The sequence below is a fragment of the Euleptes europaea genome, chromosome 5, assembly GCF_029931775.1.
Source record: "Euleptes europaea isolate rEulEur1 chromosome 5, rEulEur1.hap1, whole genome shotgun sequence".
Lineage (NCBI taxonomy): Eukaryota > Metazoa > Chordata > Lepidosauria > Squamata > Sphaerodactylidae > Euleptes > Euleptes europaea.
Genome location: NC_079316.1, coordinates 71,519,555 through 71,542,543, shown reverse-complemented (window position 1 = coordinate 71,542,543; position 22,989 = coordinate 71,519,555). Strand labels below are relative to the sequence as shown.

Below are 22,989 nucleotides of genomic sequence, written 5' to 3'. Positions count from 1 at the left end.
GGTCTCTTGATTTCACAGCCACAGGCACATAGGATGCTAGGATACTAGAAAATCTTGGCCAGTCAGCATTGATACAAACAATAAGTACTGTAGATAAATTACATCATAGTTTCACCAGAATTGGCTTGAGAGTCAAAGCTCAACAAGTATTTTTCATAGGGGGTTACCGCACTTTGTATTCCCAGCGATGTATTAAGAGTTTGAAAACGTTATAAAAAATACTGTTCGCACTTTGTTTGGCCCCTTTAGCTGTGAAGACGTCTTCCAACCATTTTTTAGCCGTGGCATCCAAAACCCCTTTTAAAGCGATGTTTTTTATAACATTTTCAAACTCTTAATACACCGCTGGGAATACATAATGCGGTAACCCCCATAGATGAGTGGGGGGATAGGTTAAGTAGATTAATGATATGGTTTTGTCATCTATGGGGGCCTCCCGACCCCTCCCTTATGATACTGAAATGTATGGGGGGCTCTGGTCGCTTGCAGGCCCTGCAGCGACACCCATGTTTTCTACGAGCCCCATCTGTTATTTTAATTGTTACATTATTTATTGTTATTATTATGTAGTTTTGTTGGGATTTTATTGTGTTTTATACTGTTTTATTGCATTTATTACATGTTGTGGGCTGCCCTGAGCCCGGCTTTGGCCAGGGAGTGAGAGCGGGATAAAAAAACGAACTAAATAAATAAATAACCTGGATAGCCCAGGCTAGCGAGATCTTGTCAGATCTTGAATCCTAAGCAGGGTCGGCCCTGGTTAGTAGTTGAATGGGAGACCACCAAGTCAGTCTAGGGGTAACTATGCAGAGGCAGGCAATGGCAAATCAGCTCTGAACGTCTCTTGCCGTGAAAAGCACCCACGGGGTCACCATAAGTCGGCTGTGACAGCACTTCCCACCACGGCCAGGTTAAGTAAAATTTTACAAGTCAAAGGCTCTTGCAGTATATATCCTGTCAAAGTTAGCACCTTCCAATATTGTACTAGGAATGCTAACTGTGCTCCCTAACGGATATAAAACTTTTTTACATTTCTTGAATGTTAACAAACGTAAAGCATATTAGCAAGTCATTTCCTCCTCCATTTGGGGAAGAGCAAACTAAAAAAGAAGCAGGTCCACAGTCAGTTCTGTTGTTTCCTCAAATGTCTAGGAGGGAGAAACACAAGAAAGCGACAGCCCATTTACACAGTGGAACAGCAGTGACCTTTAGCGCCATCATTTACCCTGCAACCACTGAAAAAATGCAAATCTAGGATAGTGGTGATGGTTCCAAGGTCACTGCTCTTCAGTGGTTGTAGTGGTGGTCAGTTTTCCATCACATGTCCAAAGCCACAAACATAGAAGGAGTGAAAGCTGCCATGAATGAGTTCATGTCTCATTTGTCTACCAGCCCAGTTCTTCTTTGGGTGGCCCACCTCAAAACATAGAGTGTTAATCAGCATGCACTGTGGCCAATTTCCCCATGCCCAATTTATCATCTCTGCTTCCGCAGTGCTTACATTTCCTAAGCAGCAGCAATTAAAACCCACGGTTGTACATAGCCTGTTTAATGTGCACAGATAATTTTTATCTAGAATCCAGCTGCATATAATGCTTCCCACTTGTAAATTAAGCATCCTAGAATGCAGATTAATGATACAGCAGGACCAATTTTGTCCTTGTATCTTTCCGAACTATTCTAAAAAGAAAATTACTTGTATGTTTTCTTTTTGAAGTACAACCTTAACATAGCATTGCCTGTGTTTGAATCTTCTACAGAATCTATTACTAATACAGGATGTTATTTGACACAATGGGCACTTTCACACATGCCAAATAATGCACTTCCAATCCACTTTAACGATCATTTGCAAGTGGGTCTTGCTGTTTCACACAGTAAAATCCAGCTGCAAAGTACATTAAAAGTGGATTGAAAGTGCATTATTCAGCATGTGTGAAAGTGCCCATAATGTATAGTGCAGTCTGCAATGAGAACAGCTAACTATGGAATTTGTTTGTTTTTGTGGTTTCTACTGCCCTCCTCAGGCTCCACCCCCCTAAACCTCCCACTGATGCTGAAGAGGGACCTGGCAACCCTAAGCATAAATGGCCATAAGATAGAGCATGTGGCCTGCTTTAAGCATTTAGGGGTCGTTTTGCAAGCCTCTGACTCAAGGAAAGCCAACTGTGACTATGTACCTGATGCTGTACAAAAATCTGCCTATAATATAATTAATTTTAATGTACTAAGCTTCCCCTTAGCCCTGACCTGGTTGGCCCAGGCTAGCCTGATCTCATCAGATCTCAGAAGTTAAGCAGGGTCAGCCCTGGTTAGTATTTGGATGGGAGACCACCAAGGAATACCAGGGTTGCTGTGCAGAGGAAGGCACTGGCAAACCACCTCTGTTAGTCTCTTGCCATGAAAACCTCAACAAAGGGGTTGCCATAAGTCGGCTGTGACTTGACGGCACTTTACACTCACACACAAGCTTTCCTTAACTTATTTCCCAGCTGCCCTTAACTTATTAAATTTGTTGGGCAGGTCCATAGAGAATATATTGCCTTTTTAGACATCATTGTTTACATTAGAAGAGATCAAACTCTAGACGTTTGCCCCATAAGAAGGACACCGATAGGAATGCACCATTGCATTATAGATCTTTCCATCCAAAACACCTAAAGGACAACTTACCATATGGGCAGTTTCTCCGATTGAAAAGAAACTCCTCCTCCCCTAATGACTATGCACAATCGGCATTGGCATTAACTAGACCTTTAAATTCCGGGGATATCCAGTTACAACTATTGAAAAAGTGAGGAGAAGGGCAGATGATTTAGATAGATCTGCTTTATTTAAGGATAAAAGTAAGCCCCACAGTGAGATTCTCACTTCGTTCTTACAACACACCTTTCTAGCCATGGGTATAAAAAAGATCATTTTTAAACATTGGCACTCAGTGAGCTCCATACCTGGGTGCTTTCAGGCTAAATCATTGGCTCAACTTCTATACAGAACAATGACTGGGCCATCACCTTCCTGTTTTATTCCTCTGGTGTGGGTACAATTGAAATTTCTGAGAGTAGCCCTTCAACTACCCCGGTGTATCAAATGCAAATTTGCATTTGGAGATGGGCATGGTTAACGTCAAAGGCTAGGGTGGGCCATGACTCCATTAACCTTTGGCTAAAGTTAAATTTCAGTCCTCAAGGCTTAACTCCCTTGATTCTTCGGGACAGTTATCAATCTATGGGGTTAAAGGCAGTCAAGACTAAGCTGGCGAGCTTGGGGTTCTCCCCTCATTCTGTCGTGGAAATGGGATATGAGCAGGCAAAACAAGGTTTAAAACAAAAGGTGTTGGATAATGAGCGGCAGGCAGACTTACAGCCCATTCCTGGGGGGATGGGATGGCTGAGCTGTTGACTGGAGGCAGAGCAGTTACACCCCCTCCAAAGGAGGATCCCCCCCCCCCGAAGCCAAATCCTTGCCCTTACCATGGAACTGCTCCATAGTGTTCCACGGGGCTATACCATCTAAAAAGGTGGCGTAACTGCAGGTAAGAGCAAAGGGGGCATTCCTGGCCTGAAGGGGCTTAGGAAGTCACCTAAAGACGCCTCCACCCCTGGAACGCACCTGAGACGACAGAGGTGCACCGTCAGGATGCCGTCAGGAGGCTGTATCGGTGTCCCAGGGCCATGCTGCCATTGCAGCACAGGGAGGCCAGTGTGTGCAGCCCAATGCTGGCGCCTGTGCCACTCCAGGCAGTGCACGTGGCCTGGACACTGGTGCAGGCCCTTGCCCACCTCCTAAATAATTTCAGCCTCCCAGCTCAGGAATGAGCTGTTAGAGGGATCACCAGCTTTCCTGGTCTTCTGAAACTTCCAGATATCTAGTTTCCCTGGCTGCTTATCTCGCCTATTTGGAGATTTTTAGTCATAGGAAAGCTTCCTCCATTGCTCGGTGTCAAGCACTCCCTTCTGCAGTTTTGGATGGGCAATAAAAAAAAAAGGTTGCAAAGGCAGACAGGCTGTGTCCCTGTGGTTTAGGGGAGACTGAAATTATGGAATATGTTTTACTTTGTTGCCCTTTATATCAAGAAGTTTGTCCTACGTTTAGTCTTCCCTTGCTTAGTAGGTATCCCGGTCAATCAGATTCAGTTTATGCTGATATGTTACTTATCGATGAAAAACCACTGGTTTCGGCATGTACTGTGAAGTTCTGTTCAGCAGTTTGTAAAATTCACCAATCGCTGACAGTTTAAACTTTTAGTCATATATTACAGAATTTTTTAGTAACCTTATTTATTATTTTACTTAAGTTGTATTTCCCTTAAATTACAAGTTAATTTATGTGTGGAAGTTAATTTAAATCACACACACACACACACACACACACATGCCTGTAATATAATTTTAGGCATTTAGAGGGGATATATATTAATTATATATTATATAATTATAGGGGATATATATGATTTTATATATCCCCTCTTTACTTTATATATATATATATATATATATATATATATATATATATATATATATATATATATATATATATATATATATATCCCCTTTTTTCCTGTTTTGAATTTTGCTGTGAACTGTGCTAGTCGATGACCATATTAATAAAGACTGATAAATAGTAATGCAGCAGACTCTAAATTGAACCAGGAGCCGGACAGTTTATAAGAACGACATGTTTCCCTTTTTAAAACTTTAGCTGGCTGGGATGCTTAGGAAAATTTATTCTGTCAATGACTGTGAATAAGAGTCCCAAATGCAAGAATGGAGGGCAACCCACAGCAGATCTGAAGCTCAGTACGATTCTAAAAAAGATGTATACTCAGCAGATATATATGGTAATATTTGTTATATACCCCATGTGTACGTCTGATCCAGATACAGGGATGCCAGATTCTCGGCTACTTCTAGATTCTTAATATATCTCACTCTGACTCACAATAAACCAATTTAATAATTAGTAATTTCATCATGGGAATAGCTTCTGCAAAATCTCTTATGAATAAAACTGTAACACAGAGAGCAATAACACAGATATTCTAAAAAGATTCCTTTAAGGAACTCGATCATTAGTTGGCTATTTAAAAACATTAAAACATTTGAATCCATATGTGTACATTTAAATTAATGTTCTTGCTCATTTAAATGTGAGGTTGAATGTGTACATCCCTTTAGATGATTCCTCCAAATATAAAATGATGGCAGACTTTGTAGCACTATCAAAAGACATTTAATGTTCAGTTTGAGTAGAAAAGAGAATGACTAATTTAGGTTTTTAATCAGTTAATCAGTTATCTTTCATAATGAAGCTTACTTTTTTTTTTACAGTGAAGCTTATTTTCTGAACTAGGGGGGAGACCTATTTTTCTTTTATACTTAGTATACACTTGATTACTACAAATGAGCTTTCACTAAATTCTAAATGGGCTCTTAAAATCAGTACCAGAAAAGAAGGCCTTGTGGAACAATAATAATATTCTCTGGATGTAGGCAGTGAAATGACAGCAGATTTCACAAAGAGAAATAGAACAAACATGAGACATGGTTCTGCCAGCAGAGAATACCCAGTCTAACAGTTGATAGAGGAGCTTAGTCAACAGACCTAGCAGAGTAATCTGTACATAATGGAGACTGTGTTCAACAGGCATATGGGAGAAAAGTACCATCAACGACAATAGAAACATTGTTGAGAAAATAAAAGGTATGTGTATGGAGAAGAAACTGGATTGGCTGGGAATGCTCAATCAAGTCATACCAGGAAAAAAAACACCCCTAAGAAATCAGAGTCCAAAGAACTTCTTCATTTGGTCTGAAGATGTGAGGTACCCATTAATCCATTCCACCTGGCCATTTCTGTAATGAAAGCAATGAAGTCCAAATTAAAAAATGCATCTTTGCCAAATTGCCAGAACGACCTCTTCAAATGCTCCCATACATTTTTTGTCTCTGTGCCTTAGGAATGGAATATGAATGGGGGGGGGGGGGGGAATTCTGCAATTTCTTTTGGCATTTTGTTTCTGACTCTATCCTTTGATCTCCTCAGCACTGTAGTTCAGAAAATCTGTAGAAATATCACTAAATCAAGTAACTTTGTTATATTTTACTTCAGCCATTTGTCAGCATATGCCATAAAACTTTTAGCTTTCTCTCTTGATCTTTATCAGAGAGTGCTGTTTCTCTTTGATGTCTTCATCCTTATTTGACATTTGGGGTCTGGTATCCTATTTAATTATATAACTCTCTCCTGCTATTTTAGTTGAAAAGTTCACTCTAACATGTTTCCTTCCACATCCCTGAATTCGGCACTCCATGCTCTAGTACAGCAAGAGACCTTTACCGGTTTAGCTCCCTCATAGGTACATATTTTCCTCCACTGTCTAGGGGGTCTTTTGTACATATATAAGAAACAAATCTCATGAAGCAACTTCTGGGCATTTAGCCTGCATCCCAAAGACCACCCCCCCCCCGGGTAAGCTTGATTTACCTCACCACCACATACATGGTTGAAATTTGTGCTATAGGCTATTATTACAATATGATACCGAAACAGAGCAAGTTAAAGACTGTATGATAAAATGAATGCAAAACTCTGGAGAAAGTATACACATGAGTAAATGGGAGAATCTTTGGACTAAAGAAATAAAATTCACCAAATATCAAGTATTAAGAGAAAACTGGTATAAAATATTTTTTAGATGGTACATCACTCCTAAAGATACAACAAAAGCCAACAAAGATTATAATGGGAAATGCTGGAAATGTGATAATACAGATGCAACATTTAATAATATGTGGTGGACATGTCACAAAGCAAGGAAGTTTTGGATAATGATACACGATGAAATGCATTTTTTTTAAAAAAATTAAGTTTGTGATGGACTCAAAATGTATGTTATTAAATATTTTACCAAGCAATATTTAAAAAACACATATATGGTTATGGCAGCAAGAGTGGTATATGCAGCAAAATGGAAAGCAGAGAAATACCCAGATTTTCATGAATGGATTAACAAATTAACAGAATACACAACTATGGCAAAATTGACATATTTTATACATAATAGGCCAATCACAGATTTTCAGGAAAAATGGAATTATAAAAAAATTATATAGCAGCGACACAGGAAAAGCAGATCAGTCCTACTCGAGCGTAGGAGAAGTGCTAGATTGCAAGCACAATGAAGAGCATTGCCAGCTGACAACAGTGAGGATAATGAGTCTCCTCTGGCAAGGAGTGCTGAGTCAGAGGAACCAGCAACAGCTGGTTCCTCCTAGGGTTATTTAAGCATGGGCTTGCATCCAGATGGGCATGGAAGCAACATGTGCCACTACCTTGTGACTGTACTGTGGAACTCTGTTTACCCATGACTCTGGACTGACTCCTGACTATTCTCTTGGACTGTGTTTGTACCTTGAAAGTAAACTCTGTGTGCCTATGACTTTGGACTGACTCCTGACTACTCTCTTGGACTGCATTTGTACTACTTAGAATGGAACTCTACAGTCAAACTGGCTTTGATTTTGGACCACTCTTGACCCTGCTTCCCTGCCTCTGGCCCTGGGACACGACAGTAGCCATTCTCCAAGAGACTTCATTTACAGGTATTTGTGCTACCTAAGATCCTTTATCCAGGGATTCAACATGGGACAGTTTGTATCCAAAGCATATTTTTCCCAACAGAGCTATGGCCCCTTTCCCCTCTTAAAAGGGGCCAATTCTTAGAAGCTTAACAAAAGTTGTTTGCAGTGTCAGGAGAAGAGAAGTGGCTCCTTGTGTATGTGTCTTTGCATCTCTTTCATTTTTCATACTTTGAGAGGTTTATCCTTCTCCAAATGTATGTTTATCTGCAACTCCAGATTTCAAGTCCTTGGGTCTTGCCGTTGTACATGGCACTATGTCATCAGTGTAAATAGTATTTTCTTATGAAAGGTGATCAACTCATAACTTCAGCAAGTAGAGGAAATTTTAAATTTATTTACAAAACTTATATATTGCCTTTCTGCCTTCATAATGGCCACCAAGGCAGCTAAAAATTAAAATATTAAAATCACATTTTAAAACCATTTGAAACCAACACCCTGTACAAATACACACACATCATTAAAACATTAAAAACAGAGCTAACCGCCCATTCCTGAGTTTGGGGGCTGAATGGGCTTTGGCGGTGCCGTGACCCCTACGCCGGTGTCTGTGCCACTTGCACCATGTAAACTGGCATGGATGCCAGCATAGTGCCACTTGTGCCAGCCCCCCTGGACTGCCACAACAGAACAGCCCTCAGATGCCTGCTGGAGCAAGTCCTCACACAGGCATCCTGGGAAGCATTCCTGGGGCATTTTGGGGGCAGAGCTGCTGGTAGGCAGCTTCCTAACCCCTTTCTGCCTGGGAACACCCCCTTAAGCAGCAGCAGTGCTGCGCCAGCTTTTTGTTGTTGCAGCATCGTTGTTTTCAATAGGGCTTCCCCCCCTTTTCTTATTTTTATTTTTTAAAACACCTTCTTTCCCCCCTGCTGCAGTGGCCAAACCTCTTTGGAGCCAAGCGCCACCGACCCCACCTGCTGCAGCTCTCAAGAATGAGCTGTAAAATACAGGCACCAAAACAACAATTAAGACGTTGTTTGGGAAGGAGGAAGTCAATTTTCGATGGATTTGAAAAACAGCACATGCATAAAGAACAAAAATCAGTCCCTATATGCAGCAAAGAATTCCAGAAAAACCATGAAGCCCCCTACAGGTCTTAAAGATGAAGCCATTTTCACCATAAGCAACTGTATTGACAGGGCTGCAAATAACGTTTGTTACCACAGCCTCTGTCAAGCTAACGGCCACACTGGTTGTGATGGCATCCTTATGTCCAACATGGGAACACCACCCAGCCTAAAATGGGTGATTTAAAAATACCACAAGGGCCCAATCTGGATTGGGCCTGTAGCATGTTGGGATGAGGAAATCTTGTTTCCCTCCCCCCACCCCTGGTATCTTTTCAAGTGCTGAAATGGCTGCAGGGCATGGTGGCCATTTGGCACTTGAAAAGGTGTATGTGTGTGGGGGAAACGAGAGCACCCCGTCATGCCATACAGCGGCCCCAATAAGGTTCAGGCCCTCACATCAATCTTAAATCACCCATTTCAAGTTTTAAAATGGTTCTGGCAACCCATGTTGGACTCAAGGATGCCATCGCGTCTCATTTGGCCTGAGTACCAGAAGAAAGCTGGAAATGCTTGATACCAAGCATAACCAAAATGGTATAATAAGGCATTGTGGTATAAGAGCAGGGAGGTATGTCTTCTGTATTTGAGGGAAAGTATGATTTAATAAATGACAAAAGTCTTCAAGAAGACTATCTGCTAAAGATGTATGGTACCTTAAAAATGACAGATGTGGTGAAAGCTTCCATAGACAAAAGCCCATGCGATCAGATTCATGAAATGTTATCTTCAGCTGGCAGATATATGCACATTATTACAGAAAGAAAAATATATAAACAGTGATGCCAAATGGTGATGAAGCAAGTAGTATAGTCAGTCATTTCTGTGGAAAGCTCAAATGAACACATGATAAGCATGAAGACCACTCACAACAGCAGTTAACTGATGTTAATATAATATTTCTTGCTTTATTAAAAGAATTGAACAACTGTATAGTCAGGGGATACCATTTCCCCTAGTCTAATGAAATCAGATGTATTGGTAAATTCAAGTTCATCAGGTTCACACAGGTGTCTTCCTTGGAAGCTAATTTTGTGATAAATGGTGGTTGGCATCAAAGTGTCCTGGAAAACTGAATTGTTCTCCCACTGGTTTCTGCATGCTGTTATAATTGGTGTCAATTTCTTTGCCCCATTATTGTTCGATGGGGACAGTTATCTGGTAAAGAACATCCATAGCCAATATAAGCTGCCTTGAACCAAGAGGGAAGGCAGGGTATAAACATTTTAATAATAATATAAATAATCAATAACATACGCTGAAGAACTTGAATTAACAGATGCGACAAGAACAGTCGGTCAACAGCAAAGCTCTTTGCACACCACAGTGCTTTATAGAAGGATGTAGATGCACAACACAGAGATGACATATTCAAGATTTCCATGAGGGTAGACAAGGCTGCGGAAGAAGCATTCACTGACTAGAAAGACATGAGAATTCCCATAATTTAGCTTTTGTTCTGTGCAAGATATTCAACGTTGATAGATGGCTTCGTCAAGAAGCTTTGTTCCAGAGGCACACTCTTGAGGGAGCTGCTCGGGCTCCATGCTTACTGAAGTCATTCTTTAAACATCTCATTATGGGAGAGGAAAGAATGAGACCACTAAAAGGAAGATTAAATCATTATCTCAGGATGTATTGTATGCAGTTACTAATGGAAGAGTGAAACCTGAAAAACATCTTCAGCTTGAGATGGCCATAACATGATTGGAAGTAGAAAGGACATCAAAGTGCTAAATGGACTAGGTCATTGTGTCAGCTATAGGGCAACTGAAGAATTGGAGAGATAACTGATATTTTCATCAGCAGTGTTGTGAGTAACTCTTGAAGGAATGAGATGATCACTTTCATCAGCAGTGTTGTGGGTAACTCCTGAAGGAATGAGATGATCACTTTATCCACTGGTGCGGCTTTTGACAACTATAACCAGTTTGTTGAATTTCTAAGAGGAAAAGAAATACATTGCATAGTATTGATAGGCCAGATGCTAGAGGAGGATTGCAACCAAAAGGCCTCCTCGAGGCTTTGGGGAAGTTCATCAAAAAAATCTAGAAGGCCCGTATGCTCAAAGAATTTGGAATACTTGGCTACAGGATCACTCAAAGGATTTATTTCAGGGGAACATTTCAACCAAGGCAAATCTACCCTGCCCTGTGACAAATTTAAGTCAGCTGTCATGAAAATTGTGTATACTGAAATTCATATTTTATAGGCCATGACAATTTCTGCACAAAATGCCACATTTCCGCCACACACATTATGAAATAAACTAAACATACTTCTGGCCTACTTTAGTGTGCCCTCTAGGCTAAATGCCCAGGGTGGCTTCAGAATAATTTTCTATGGGTTACAATGGCTGAATATATCTATATATAGGTATGTGTGTGTGTATGTGTGTATATATATATATACCTTATCACATATGCAAAGCCATCTCAAATTGTTGGACTTCAAGCAGAAGCATTACCAGGGTCACTATACCTTCATTATCAGTAGGGTAATGGAAAGGGAAGGTGATTGTAAGCTAGCTTGATTCTCCCTTAAGTGGTAGAGAAAGTTGGCATATAAAAACCAACTCTTCTTCTTCTTTCTCCCAGTGGGGACCTAAAGGGACTTTCATTTTATCCTCACAATAACCCTGTGAGGTAGGTTATGCTGAGAGTATGTGACTGGCCCAAGGTCACCCAGTGAACTTCCATGGCAGAGTGGGGAATTGAACTCAAACTGGTGAAAGGTGAATACCACAAGGGAAAGGCAGGGTGTATATATTTAAAACCAAATAAATTTGATTTGTGCAGGAAATAGTCAATCACTGTAGGTCTTTGAGTACAGGCAATGCATTTCCCTCATAATATGTGCTGTCTTTAGGCTGCATTTGCAACATCTGGACAGTCTCCAAAAGCAGCCCCACATATAGCATATTGCAGTAATCAAATCTAGATGGAATCACTGCATGGATAATAATGGCCATATGCTACAAATATATGCCATTTTGTTGCATATGGGGTGACTGACTGCATACTTCGAATTCCAAATGGCATATTTATAAAAAATGCAAGGTTTTATTGTTTGGTTGTTTGCCAGGACCATAAAGTAAATATACTGCTTGTAAGACATCTTATTCACAAAACTGCATTATGTATAATGCTATATTTTTTTTCATTATTACCCCTATTTTATGCATAGCCGAGTGGGTAAATATGTGTGCCCTTTGTCCAATTAAAAGAAAATGCATGATGCCTCTATAAAGAGCATGAACTCAACTTCCGAATAGAAAGTTGTGACAGGGGTGACTAAGGGAGGGTTACGTTTCTTTGTTAATCCAATTCCTTTTTATTTCCATCGAGACAAATTGTTAAGAGCTTCTCATGCTTGAAAATGTCCATCTGTAGACATCTCTGCAAAGGATGAAGTTTGCAGAGAAGCAGCCAAAGACGGAGAGAGACATTGCTAGATGAGATTGAGAGAGACCGCTTGTTTCCAGTGGAAATAAAAAGCTGTTCCTTCCCAGTCTGTGAAAATCAAGATTGCGCCTATGACCGCCAGAAGCCAGGAATTTTAAAAATTAAGTATTTAATACCGTTTAGAAATTCTTTTCACTGTTACTGAGGGGGAGGCAGAAGCCCCAACACAATGAACTTTTTTTTAATTTTACAAAATTCTGAAGGAAAAAAGCAGCATCTGTCGGGGGGGAGCAAGACAAAGGAACTTAATTTGTGCTATAGTAGATGGGCGGGGGTGGGGGGTAGGGAGGGAGAAGCATGATGTAGCTATAATGAGAAACTGCAAGATTGACGTGAAAAAGATGGGACAGGCAGGAGAGTATAAATAGTAGCAGCAGCTTGTTTGTAACTTTCATTTTTAGGTGGGGATGATTGACACGTGGATGGGCTGGATGAAGGTAACCTCCCTGATCTTTAACTTGTGGGTCACATGGAAAAAAACTTTGAGAAAATACTCTCAACATGTCGATGTCAGCATGAGTGACAGCTGCATGTGAGGTGAATTGCATTTACTTGCTTTTTTACATGCATCGCTTCACAGAAATGATGGCTGCCATTTGAACAAAAAGACATCCTTCTCGGCCGGGGTCAGGAAGCTGACAGTGCCCACCCATTAATAGAAAACACTGTCATTTAAAATAAAATGCTGTGAGGAGAATTTAAAAAAAAATTCTGTTAGCCAACAGAGGATACTCTCCGTTTATGAACGTGAATTACTGTATACTCTTTCTGTATTAATGTACAGCGCAGCGTGTGGTGCAATTTTCATCTGTAACAATATCTATAGAATGCCATATGGTTGGCAGCATGTTGTACACATGTCAGGACTCTTCTGTTTCCTAGCTATCTACATCTTATTTGCTTCTGTCTAATTATCTTGTTTGGAGCGGGGGAAGGGGAGAAAGCTAGTGAGAATATTCAGATCAACAGCAACGTATTTCACCCAAAGACTTAATTTTAGAATCCCCCCTTCCTGGAAAATTAAAGAGTAGCTCCCTGAAATTCTGACCGGATTATTTAATAACTGCCACTTTCTGCCAGGAGTCCGCAATCCAAAAAATATCACACATGTCCCCCGTTTTCCGCAGCTTTACGCTCTGTAATTTCGCTGAGAAACATTTGCTTGCTATCACGTCGGCCAGATATCTCAGGAGGGGTATCTGTGGTTTTGCATGCCCAGCAGAAAAGGTAAGTGTTGACCCAAAACAATAGGAGCCTAAAGAACACTTGGTGACAATTACCACATTTTTCAGTCTATTACTCAAATCATTTTACTGCTAAGCTCAGCAGCCCAGGTAGACGTTTGTGCCCAAAATATGTGTTTATGCCCATTTATATCTCAGTTTGTCACCTGGACTGAAGGCAACCTACACATGTATCTACAATTACCAAATGTTTGCAGTTAATATTTTAAACAGCCCCTGCCAAATTGCCCACAAGCCCATTGTTCTCTCATCAATGACCAGGCCGCACCAAGCCTATGGGAATAAGCCATTTCTCCACTTAACATAATAGTTCAACATGGCTTTGCGTTCCTTCTCACTCATAGAGCGGAATGGATCAGCAGGAGACACACATATAAAGCAAGGGGATAGATATGACACGGGTGTCTCCAATATACCTCATAACCGTCAGAATATCACAGGAGGATTGTTCAATTTATTTTATGCATCAAAAGGGAAAATATGCATTATTGGGGGGGACCCTTTCTTTTTTTCTTTATTTATTTATAGTCTTTCTTGCTGAGACTCAAGACAGATTACAAAATGTAAACACAATGCAATAAAAATAATACACGCCGTGCAATAAAATATTTCCAATGTGTGAAATGTTTCCACAAAAAATATTGGCTTTGAGTTGACATCAGATGACAATTAATTGTGCTGGATGAGTCACATACAAAAACAACTATGCAATGCGTCAGTAACACAAATGAATGAATTAGCATTAAGATTTTTCATTTGGAGAAGGGCAGCAATGGTAACTTTCCCAAAATGTTCTTATTCAGTGACTGCTTCCTTGAGACAACGACACATTCTTCAGTTATCAAATGAGAAAGACACTAACTGGTCTTATAATTTGATGGGCATAACATTTGTTTCTCTAAACATACAGAATTCTTCTTTCAAATCTTTCCTTGAACAAATTTAATTTTCACATCAGCGGTGTTTGCAGCTCCAAAAGGGGTTTAGTGCAGCCAGGCAGAAACAGAAAAGTGCCAAATGCAGCAAAGATGATACAATACAAACCAAAGGAGTGACTTCTCGTTTTTATTTCAAACCAGTACAACGTTTGTTCTCCTGCATCTATTTGCTTTTACTTCTTGCATACTATAGTTGGTACTGTGGATCACAAGAGAAAGAATAATGAAGAATAAATTCTAAGCTACTTTCTTATTTACTTTCAGAATTTAATGACTCCTGTGAAAATTAAGAAGTCTGTTCTGGCTATGTGTTTATCTATTTCATAGCCCATGTTGCTTTTCAGTAGTAGTATGCTAGACATGGAGTGGCCAACTCATGACTCTTGTGTGGACTTCAAACCCCATCGTACTATGTTGCTGCTGAAAGTGAACAGAAGTAGAACAAAATGGTCACTAATATGCCAGCAACCCCTTCATGCAGAGGAACAGAGCAATAGTATTGCAAAGCAATGAAAAAGGGGACCTTAGTATTGGCCTAGTAAGGAGAGCTGTTCCAGAAAAAATATGGATTGGCTGTCCAGAGTAAACACAAGGCTAACAGAAGAGTGCAGAACCTTATCAATTTTAAATTACCTTTTATGAACAAACACATAAGAAAAGTACAAGATTAGATAGGAACAAGTGGGAGACCAGCAAGGACTTGTGGAGGTAGGGATGTGGAAGGCATCTGATTTTCCCCTTCCCCCACAATTTCCTCTTTCCCTTCCCTGAAAGCCCCCATAATTGTTATCCTTTTCCTGTTTCCTTCCCACTCACCAAGCAACCTTCCTTTATCTGCCCCCCCCCTTTCTTCAGCTTTCTCTCATTTCCTCCCTTGGCAGCCTCTTTGGGAAAACTCTGTGTGGTTCTAGCTTCAGACTCAGGCTCTCCCAAGCTGCTTTGTGCTGGTCGCCAGGCTGGGCACAGTTACATGGTGAAAAACCCACAAGGACTTGCAGGGGGCACCTCAGTTTGTGCTGAATTCCCTCCCCACACTATGTTTTCTTTTCTTCCTACTGGTGACTCCCCACATCCTCATCTTTACATACTTCCTGCTCTTCTTCCCACCTACATTTTATCTCCTCCCATCTTCACGTATATTTATTATTTATTTGCTTCATTTATATTCAGTTTTCTCCACAGTGGGGTCCCAAAGCAGCTTACACCATTCTCCTCCATTTTATTCTCATAACAATCCTGTGAGGTAGGTTAGGCTGACAGTCTGCAGTCAGTGACCTTCCATGACAGAGTGGGAATTTGAAGCTCAATCTCTCAGATCCTAATCTGAAACTCTAACTACTACACCACTCCAGCTTTCATGCAATGGCTGCTGTTAAACAGTAGTGAGCAGCCAGGCCTAGGTGAGTCATGGAGGTTGCATGGTACCACGTCACCTGGTAGTTTTTCTGCAAACCTGAGGTGTTTTTCAGTTTTGTAGTAAGCTCTGTCTTGTCTGTTCATGTCTTCAATCTCCAGATTTAATTATCCACAGATGGCAATTAGATACATTGATGGGCCAGAGGAGAGAAAAAGAATACAGAGAGTAGAATAGCAGGATAGTAGTAGTAGCAGGAAGGCAGAGTAGGATGCAGCAGATATGGTGGTCAATGCTTAGGGCATAAAACTTTCTCCAGGTGAAAGTGGCAGATGGAGGAGGAGAAGAGTTGGTTTTTATATGCCAACTTCCTCTACCACTTAAGGGAGAATCAATCTGGCTTACAATCACCTTCCCTTCCCCTCCCCACAACAGACACCCTGTGAGGTAGGTGAGGCTGAGAGAGCGTGACTAGCCCAAGGTCACCCAGCTGGCTTCGTGTGCAGGAGTAGGGAAACAAATCCAGTCCACCAGATTAGTGTCCGCCACTCATGTGGAGGAGTGGGGAATCAAACCCATTTCTCCAGATCAGACTCCACCGCTCCAAACCACCGTTCTTAACCACTACACCATGCTGGCTCTCCTGGACCCTGCACAGAAGCAGTTACGACACTTTACTATCCAGTGGGAGAATGTATTGGGGGGGGGGGAGATGGAAGAGAACAGAATTTGGTAGCGAGGCGTAGGTCAGCCTTTCTTCAGAGGAGGTAACTCCAATGCACCATTCCAACAGAGGGATCAGCTAAAGTGGAAGAAAACTATGAGGCCAATGTTCTGGTCTCTATCTTCATCAGCCTATAGCCCAGGTCTGACAAATACTCCATGAGAAAGAATACAAAACATATAATTTTTGGACTACACTGCCATCTCCCTGGAGGACCATAGATAGTATTCATCCACACTCCTCTTTTACTTCTACAGCTGCCAACCGGCGGTCCAGATGGCATCAGAGAATGGGATCTGGTGTGTACACGACCAGTGGTTGCGAGCCTTTGGGCAAGAGAATGTTATACTTGGACCTAGTAATTATACTTGGACCTAGAAATGGGACAAATCGCAATGTACAATGTCACCACATAACAAGTATCCAGTATCCCACAATTTAAGGTTATAGGAAGGGGATTCTACGGTGTTATTTCCAAGCAGTGCTTCATCTCATTCCTTATTCCTTTGAACACATCAAAGATTCTTGTGATTAGCCTGCAGTACACATGGTACATTCCTCACAGAGCTAACGTCCCCAGAGTGGTGCACTTATGCACATGGGAGATTGCATGTTTGGATGCACCTCCATGTTATGATCACCCTGCAGGTGCAAAGCTCACCAGGGATAAACTAGAGACCTCCTTTTTGATGCATCTAAGGAGGCTCCAACTTTTGGTAAAATCAAACATATACTGGAATGCCCCCCCCCACACACACACACACAGCTGAAGTGTCACATTTCCATGAAATACCACATGTGCTGTTTGAATGTGTGGGTTGTCCTAAGAATGGCGTTAAGTCAGCAGTGAGCCGGCTCAGAATTCTGAGAATTCTAGTCGGACTCAGGTACTACCAGTTACTACAGTAACTTACAATGCAGCCCTAAGCAAAGTTACACCCTTCTCAGCCCATTGACTTTAACAGACTTATAAGGGTGTAACTCTATTTGGGATTGCACTGTCAGTGAGGCAGGCGTACCTTCTGTGTCAGGAAAACCAACCAACCTGATCTCTAAACATAAAAGTATTTAAAACTGAAAGTGGGTTACGAAGGGTGGAAGTTTCTCATGTGACTTATGCTGTTATATATTCCAAAACATCCAGAACTGGTTGCTTACGTATACAGGAGAATCCATTTGGTCAAATAAATGTCTTTCAATATCCTTAAGGCATCCAAGGCATTCTATTATTTTTTATCCTTTTTTATGTTCTGTGTTTAATGTATGTAAATTTTATCTCTGAGGCTCCGCTAGTGTCTTGAGGTGTAGAGAGGCATGTGGAGTTCGGTCCTTGTGTTAGCTGTCCATGAAAAAACATGGCGCTTGCAGTGTTATAAAGGATGCCAATATGAAGCCATCATTACTGGCTCCTTTTGCCCTTGCGAGATACTGACCAGCTTGTCCGTGGGCACCATGCCATCCAAATAGATGCGGCAGGCTGCAGCCAGCCAAGAGACCATGTATGGGCATTAGTGTGTTTGTTAAACAAATGATTCCCAGTCTGGCAGATTGGAACAGCTGTCAATCATCAGCTCCTAATTTTGTGCTTCCATGGATATGCTAATCCAGATCTGGGTGAGGTTGCTTTTCAAAGCTTTTCATGTCATGTGTGTGTTTTTTTAAAGAAAAAAACCCAACCAAAATTGTTATTATAAATTTAATTGTTTTATGTCTACCCTCTAAACAACGGAAGCACTAAAAAAAAAAAAAAATCAAAGTCCACTCTAAATGTTTTTTTGCCAGGAGTACAAATGCAAAATTATTCAAACTCAGCAAAGGAGGAAGGTTTGGAACATCTTGGTGACAGCTGCACTGGCTCTGTTCTGAGCTTCTGTTCCTTCTGTGTTGCAGGCCAGCAGCCTGGATGTGGCTGGGGGCACAAGCCTTTCATGCAGACCAAAGGGCAAACGCCAAAGGGTTCTTGGCCCTTCACTCTTAGCTCATGGCTCACAGCCTGTGACCCTGAGTGAGCTGGCCCAGTGGATCCAGGAACAACTCAGGAGTAGGAGCTGACTTTTTTCTTTGTTTAAATTATATTTTTCTCTTTCTAAGCCTCTTTGAGATCCTGCTGGAGATACAAGTAGGATACAAATACTTAGGTATACATACATAATATATAAAATATATACATATAATATATAATACATAAAATAAAATATTTAAAATAAATAAAATATATACAATATATAAAAATATATAAATATATAATATATAAAATCTTAACACTCCCACACTGACTGCTAGAAACTGAGAGACAAAGTTTGGAAGCCAGAACAGAATTTCTTCTCTGAAATGCACTATCCAAAGCAGGCATTGAAAAATTAGCTTTTATTGTTCTATTTTTTTTTTATTTTTTTACAATTTGTTTTAATACAAATGAAGCTACCAGCTGGTGGACAGATAAAAGACAACAAACAGAAAGACAAAATTGGGGCCAATTCTGACCAGTCATCCTTGGATCTTATCATTCACCTTAAATAGGGTTGCCAATCTCCAGGTGGTGCCTGGAGATCTCCTGCTATTACAACTGGTCTCCAGCTGGTCTCAGTTCACCTGGAGAAAATGGCCGCTTTGGTAATTGGACTCTATGGCATTGAAGTCCCTCCCCTCTCGAAATCCCACCTTCCTCAGGCTCCGCCCCCAAATCTCCAGGTATTTCCCAAATCATAGCTGGCAACCCGACTCATCTAGTATGCATCTGCAAATAACTTTATAATACCACATTCTCTTTACTTTTTTTCTCTACAGGAACATTGTTGCCTTTCCCAGATGGAATATGGTTCACTGTTGCAGCTGAGCTTCAGTATATGAAGACAATTTAGAACAGTAAGAATCCATTTTGTCTTTCTTTTGAAGCTTGCTTGTATATTTGGTGTCACTTTGTTGCTCAGTTAAGGGTGGAAATGGCTACTCATTGCATCCTATTTGGGAATGTTGTAAATTATTGAACTTGTCTGTGCAACCATGTTCTGGAGAATGAATATCCTTGTTTGGAAATCATAAGATATGAAATATTAATTCTACATGCTATGCTTCTTTTCTTCATCCCTATGGGAGATTATTACCACTGGCTTTGAAAGCTTGCATTGAAACAAGTGTACTTGTTAAGACTCAAACTAAACGGGACTGAGGAAGACTTGAAACGATCGTATCCCTGTTTATCTTCTCTACTTTTGAAGACTTCCAAGCTGTATTGACTGTGACTGTTACTCTTTTGTAGACACTCACCTTTGGACTGATTGTTACTCTCTTGTAGACACTAACCTTGGATTGATAGTTACTATATATTATGTGATGTTTGCTTATGCTTATTACACGTTTTGAGTATTTGGCTATAGTGATATGTTCTGTACTTATTTTCTGACCTTAGGTACTAGTACAGAGGTGTTAATCTTTGCTTACTTAACTGCCAGATAGTAGCAGGAGATCTCCTGCTAATTCAACTGATCTCCAGCCGACAGAGATCAGATCACCTGGAGAAAAATGGCCACTTTGGCAATTGAACTCTATGGCATTGAAGTCCCTCCCCTCCCCAAACCCTGCCCTCTTCAGGCTCCGCCCCCAAAGTCTCCCGCTGGTTGAGAAGAGGGATTTGGCAACCCTACCTGTCAGTGACATTTCTAGACTCTGGAATGATCCCACCTATCAAGGCTAGCCACTGGTTCCCTCTGACTTGGAAGGACTAAGACAAACTAATAGGGCTCCAGTGCAAGATTTGAAGGAAAAACAGATATGAGAATTTAGCAGAATAATCAGATAAAGTTTTATTTAGTGAAATATAAACACACACTTAAACAGTCAGAATGATATCAAGTGCACCAAATACCAAAATGCCCACAGGATATACCAGATATTCCTATGCACTCTTGTTCCATGTGCCTTCATCCTGTGCGCATCCTCCAACAGAGGTTCATCTACCTTTTTTGGTATACATTAGGGTTGCCAGGTCCCTCTTTGCCACCAGCGTGAGGTTTTTGGGGTGGAGCCTGAGGAGGGCGTGTTTTAGGGAGGGGAGGGACTTCAATGCCATAGAGTCCAATTGCCAAAGCAGCCATTTTCTCCAGGTGAACCGATCTCTATCGGCTGGAGATCAGTTGTAATAGCAGATCTCCAGCTAGTACCTGGAGGTTGGCAACCCTAGTAAACACAGACAAGGGTAGGCCAGACGTTTCTTAATTATGCCAGGATAAGTGTGCTTGTCATGGACTGAAGAGAAGTAGAGACTGAGGCGATAAAATGGAGGCAACATGGTCATGGCAACACTTATACTACTCTCCAGATGATGGAATAATCTTAGATATTCTGTACACCGCAACAGCTTACTGAATTGCTTGCAGAAGGGCCTTGCAGACAGGTGACAGGTACAGACCAAGTGTTTGTTTGTACCTTGAGAAGGAGAAGGTCAGAGTACATTAAAGAAGACTTCAGTTATTTATATTCATGTGAAATTCTAGTTTTTCAAGTGTTACTGGCAAAATTCAGAAAATAGCCACTCCTTGTAAGCTCCTGACCCTTCGAACCAGAAATCACCACAGAGTCGTATAGAATCCAAGCAGATGGCTTTTACTGGTCAAAAAGGCAATACAGTGCATACAGGGAACTATGGCAGCTATGAGAGTCTTACTAGCCGAACGATAATATAAGGCAGTAAATGGCGGGAGATTATACAACATCAGCATACACAGACAGAGTCAACTTTCCCAGGAGCAGTATTCCCAGGCCTTGGTATGTGTGGTCGGCCTTGAGGCTAGACAGTACAGTACCGACACAGAAACAATACTGAAACCGAGATAGCAGCCTGACATCCTGCTCCCCTTAAGGCCCCCTCCCAGTCTGCAAGGGGGATGGTCTGTCCGGGTAGGCAGTGTGAAAGGCATCGATTAGTTTGGGGGCGGAGACATCTCGTGCGTGAACCCACTCGTCGTAGGCAGGGGGGAAGTGTTTCCAACGGACCAAATACTGTAGGTTGCCATGGTGAACACGGGAGTCAAGGATTTTGGAGACTTCGAAGTGCTCTTCCCCCCCCACCATAATGGGCTGTTCGGGGGGCGGATCGGGATGCCATTGTGGAGAGGCCGTATGGGGCTTCAGGAGGCTAATGTGGAAAACGGGATGCACACGCCTCAGAGTTTTTGGGAGAGCTAATTCCACCGTGACAGGATTTATGACCCGTGTGATCGGGAAAGGGCCAATGAATTTAGCATTGAGTTTAAGGCACGGACGGGTGGAACGTAGGTTTTTGGTGGAAAGATAGACCAATTTACCCACTCGCAGTTCGCCCCCGGGGGAACGATGTTTATCAGCTTGTGCTTTGTATTTGCGCTTGGCTCGGTCGAGATTGCTAACGAGCCAAGGCCAAGTGGTACGGAGGGTGTGTGCCCAGGAAGCAACGTCAGGATCTCCCTCCCCCTCCACATTATTTTTGGGCGTAACAGGACCGAAATCCTGTCCATATACTGCATAGAATGGGCTAAAACCTGTAGATTGATGTACAGCATTATTGTAGGCATATTCTGCAAAAGGTAACAGTTCTACCCAGTTATCTTGGTGGTAGTTTACATAACAGCGTAAATAACATTCAAGGACAGCATTTACACGTTCAGTTTGACCATCGGTTTGAGGATGGTATGCAGTAGACAATCCTTGTTCAACCCCCACCAACTTGAGGAATGCTTTCCAAAACTTGGAAACAAAGCCACTGCCGCGGTCACAGATTATTTTGCGCGGAAACGAATGTAATTTGAAGATATGTGTAACGAAGAGGCGGGCCATTTTTTGAGCAGAGGGGATCCCTGCGCATGGAACTAAATGGATTTGCTTGGAAAACAAATCAGTAACAACCCATAACACAGTTTTTCCCCCGCTGAGAGGGAGATCAGTCATAAAGTCCATAGCAATCACTTCCCATGGTCTGGTGGGTGTTTCTAGAGGTTGCAGTAGCCCCGGGGGTTTGCCTTGTGATCGCTTCACTGTGGCGCAAACAGGGCAGCTGCGAATAAAAGAGTCAACGTCGGAACGCATTCCCCCCCACCAAAATTGTCTGCGCAATAAGTGGAGAGTTTTTAGGAATCCAAAGTGTCCAGCTGTTTTTACTCCATGAGCTAAGTGTAAGACGTCTTTTCGAAGTGCCTTGGGTACATACAATTTAGAGTCTTTGTACCATGAGCCTCCTTGTTCTATTACCCCAGGGGGTAGGGTGTGAGTGGAGCGTTCAGAGAGGCAGTGGTTCCGAAGGGTATTTAAAAAGGATTCGGAGATGGGAACCTTGGCGGGAACCCCCCCCCGGCTATAGTAGTCTTAGGACCAGCTATGGGGGTAGTGCTTACGTGCGGTGGTGCGCAGATTGTAGGCGGTAGGGCAGCCGGTGGGGTTGGAGGAGTGGAATCGTCGGTTCGTTGTTGTTGCGAGGGCGGTTGGGTAGCCGCTCGGGTTGGAGGTGCTGGAGAACTGGGTCTGGGGTGCTGTTGCTGAGATCGAGTTTGCACGGCCAGTACAGGAAGGGTTCCCCTTTGCGTA

General features: G+C 41.8%; 1 protein-coding gene across 1 annotated transcript in view; it reads left to right on the top strand.

The window, feature by feature from the left end:
* Window positions 1–19,295, top strand: part of TEX36 (testis expressed 36) — a 62,692-nt gene extending 43,397 nt beyond the window's left edge. The window contains exons 6-7 of the mRNA XM_056850478.1: window positions 18,325–18,475; window positions 19,222–19,295. Of these exons, the coding sequence (XP_056706456.1) occupies window positions 18,325–18,475; window positions 19,222–19,295 (225 nt within the window). The remainder of the gene's footprint in view (window positions 1–18,324; window positions 18,476–19,221) is intronic.
* The last annotated feature ends 3,694 nt before the right edge of the window (window positions 19,296–22,989 follow it).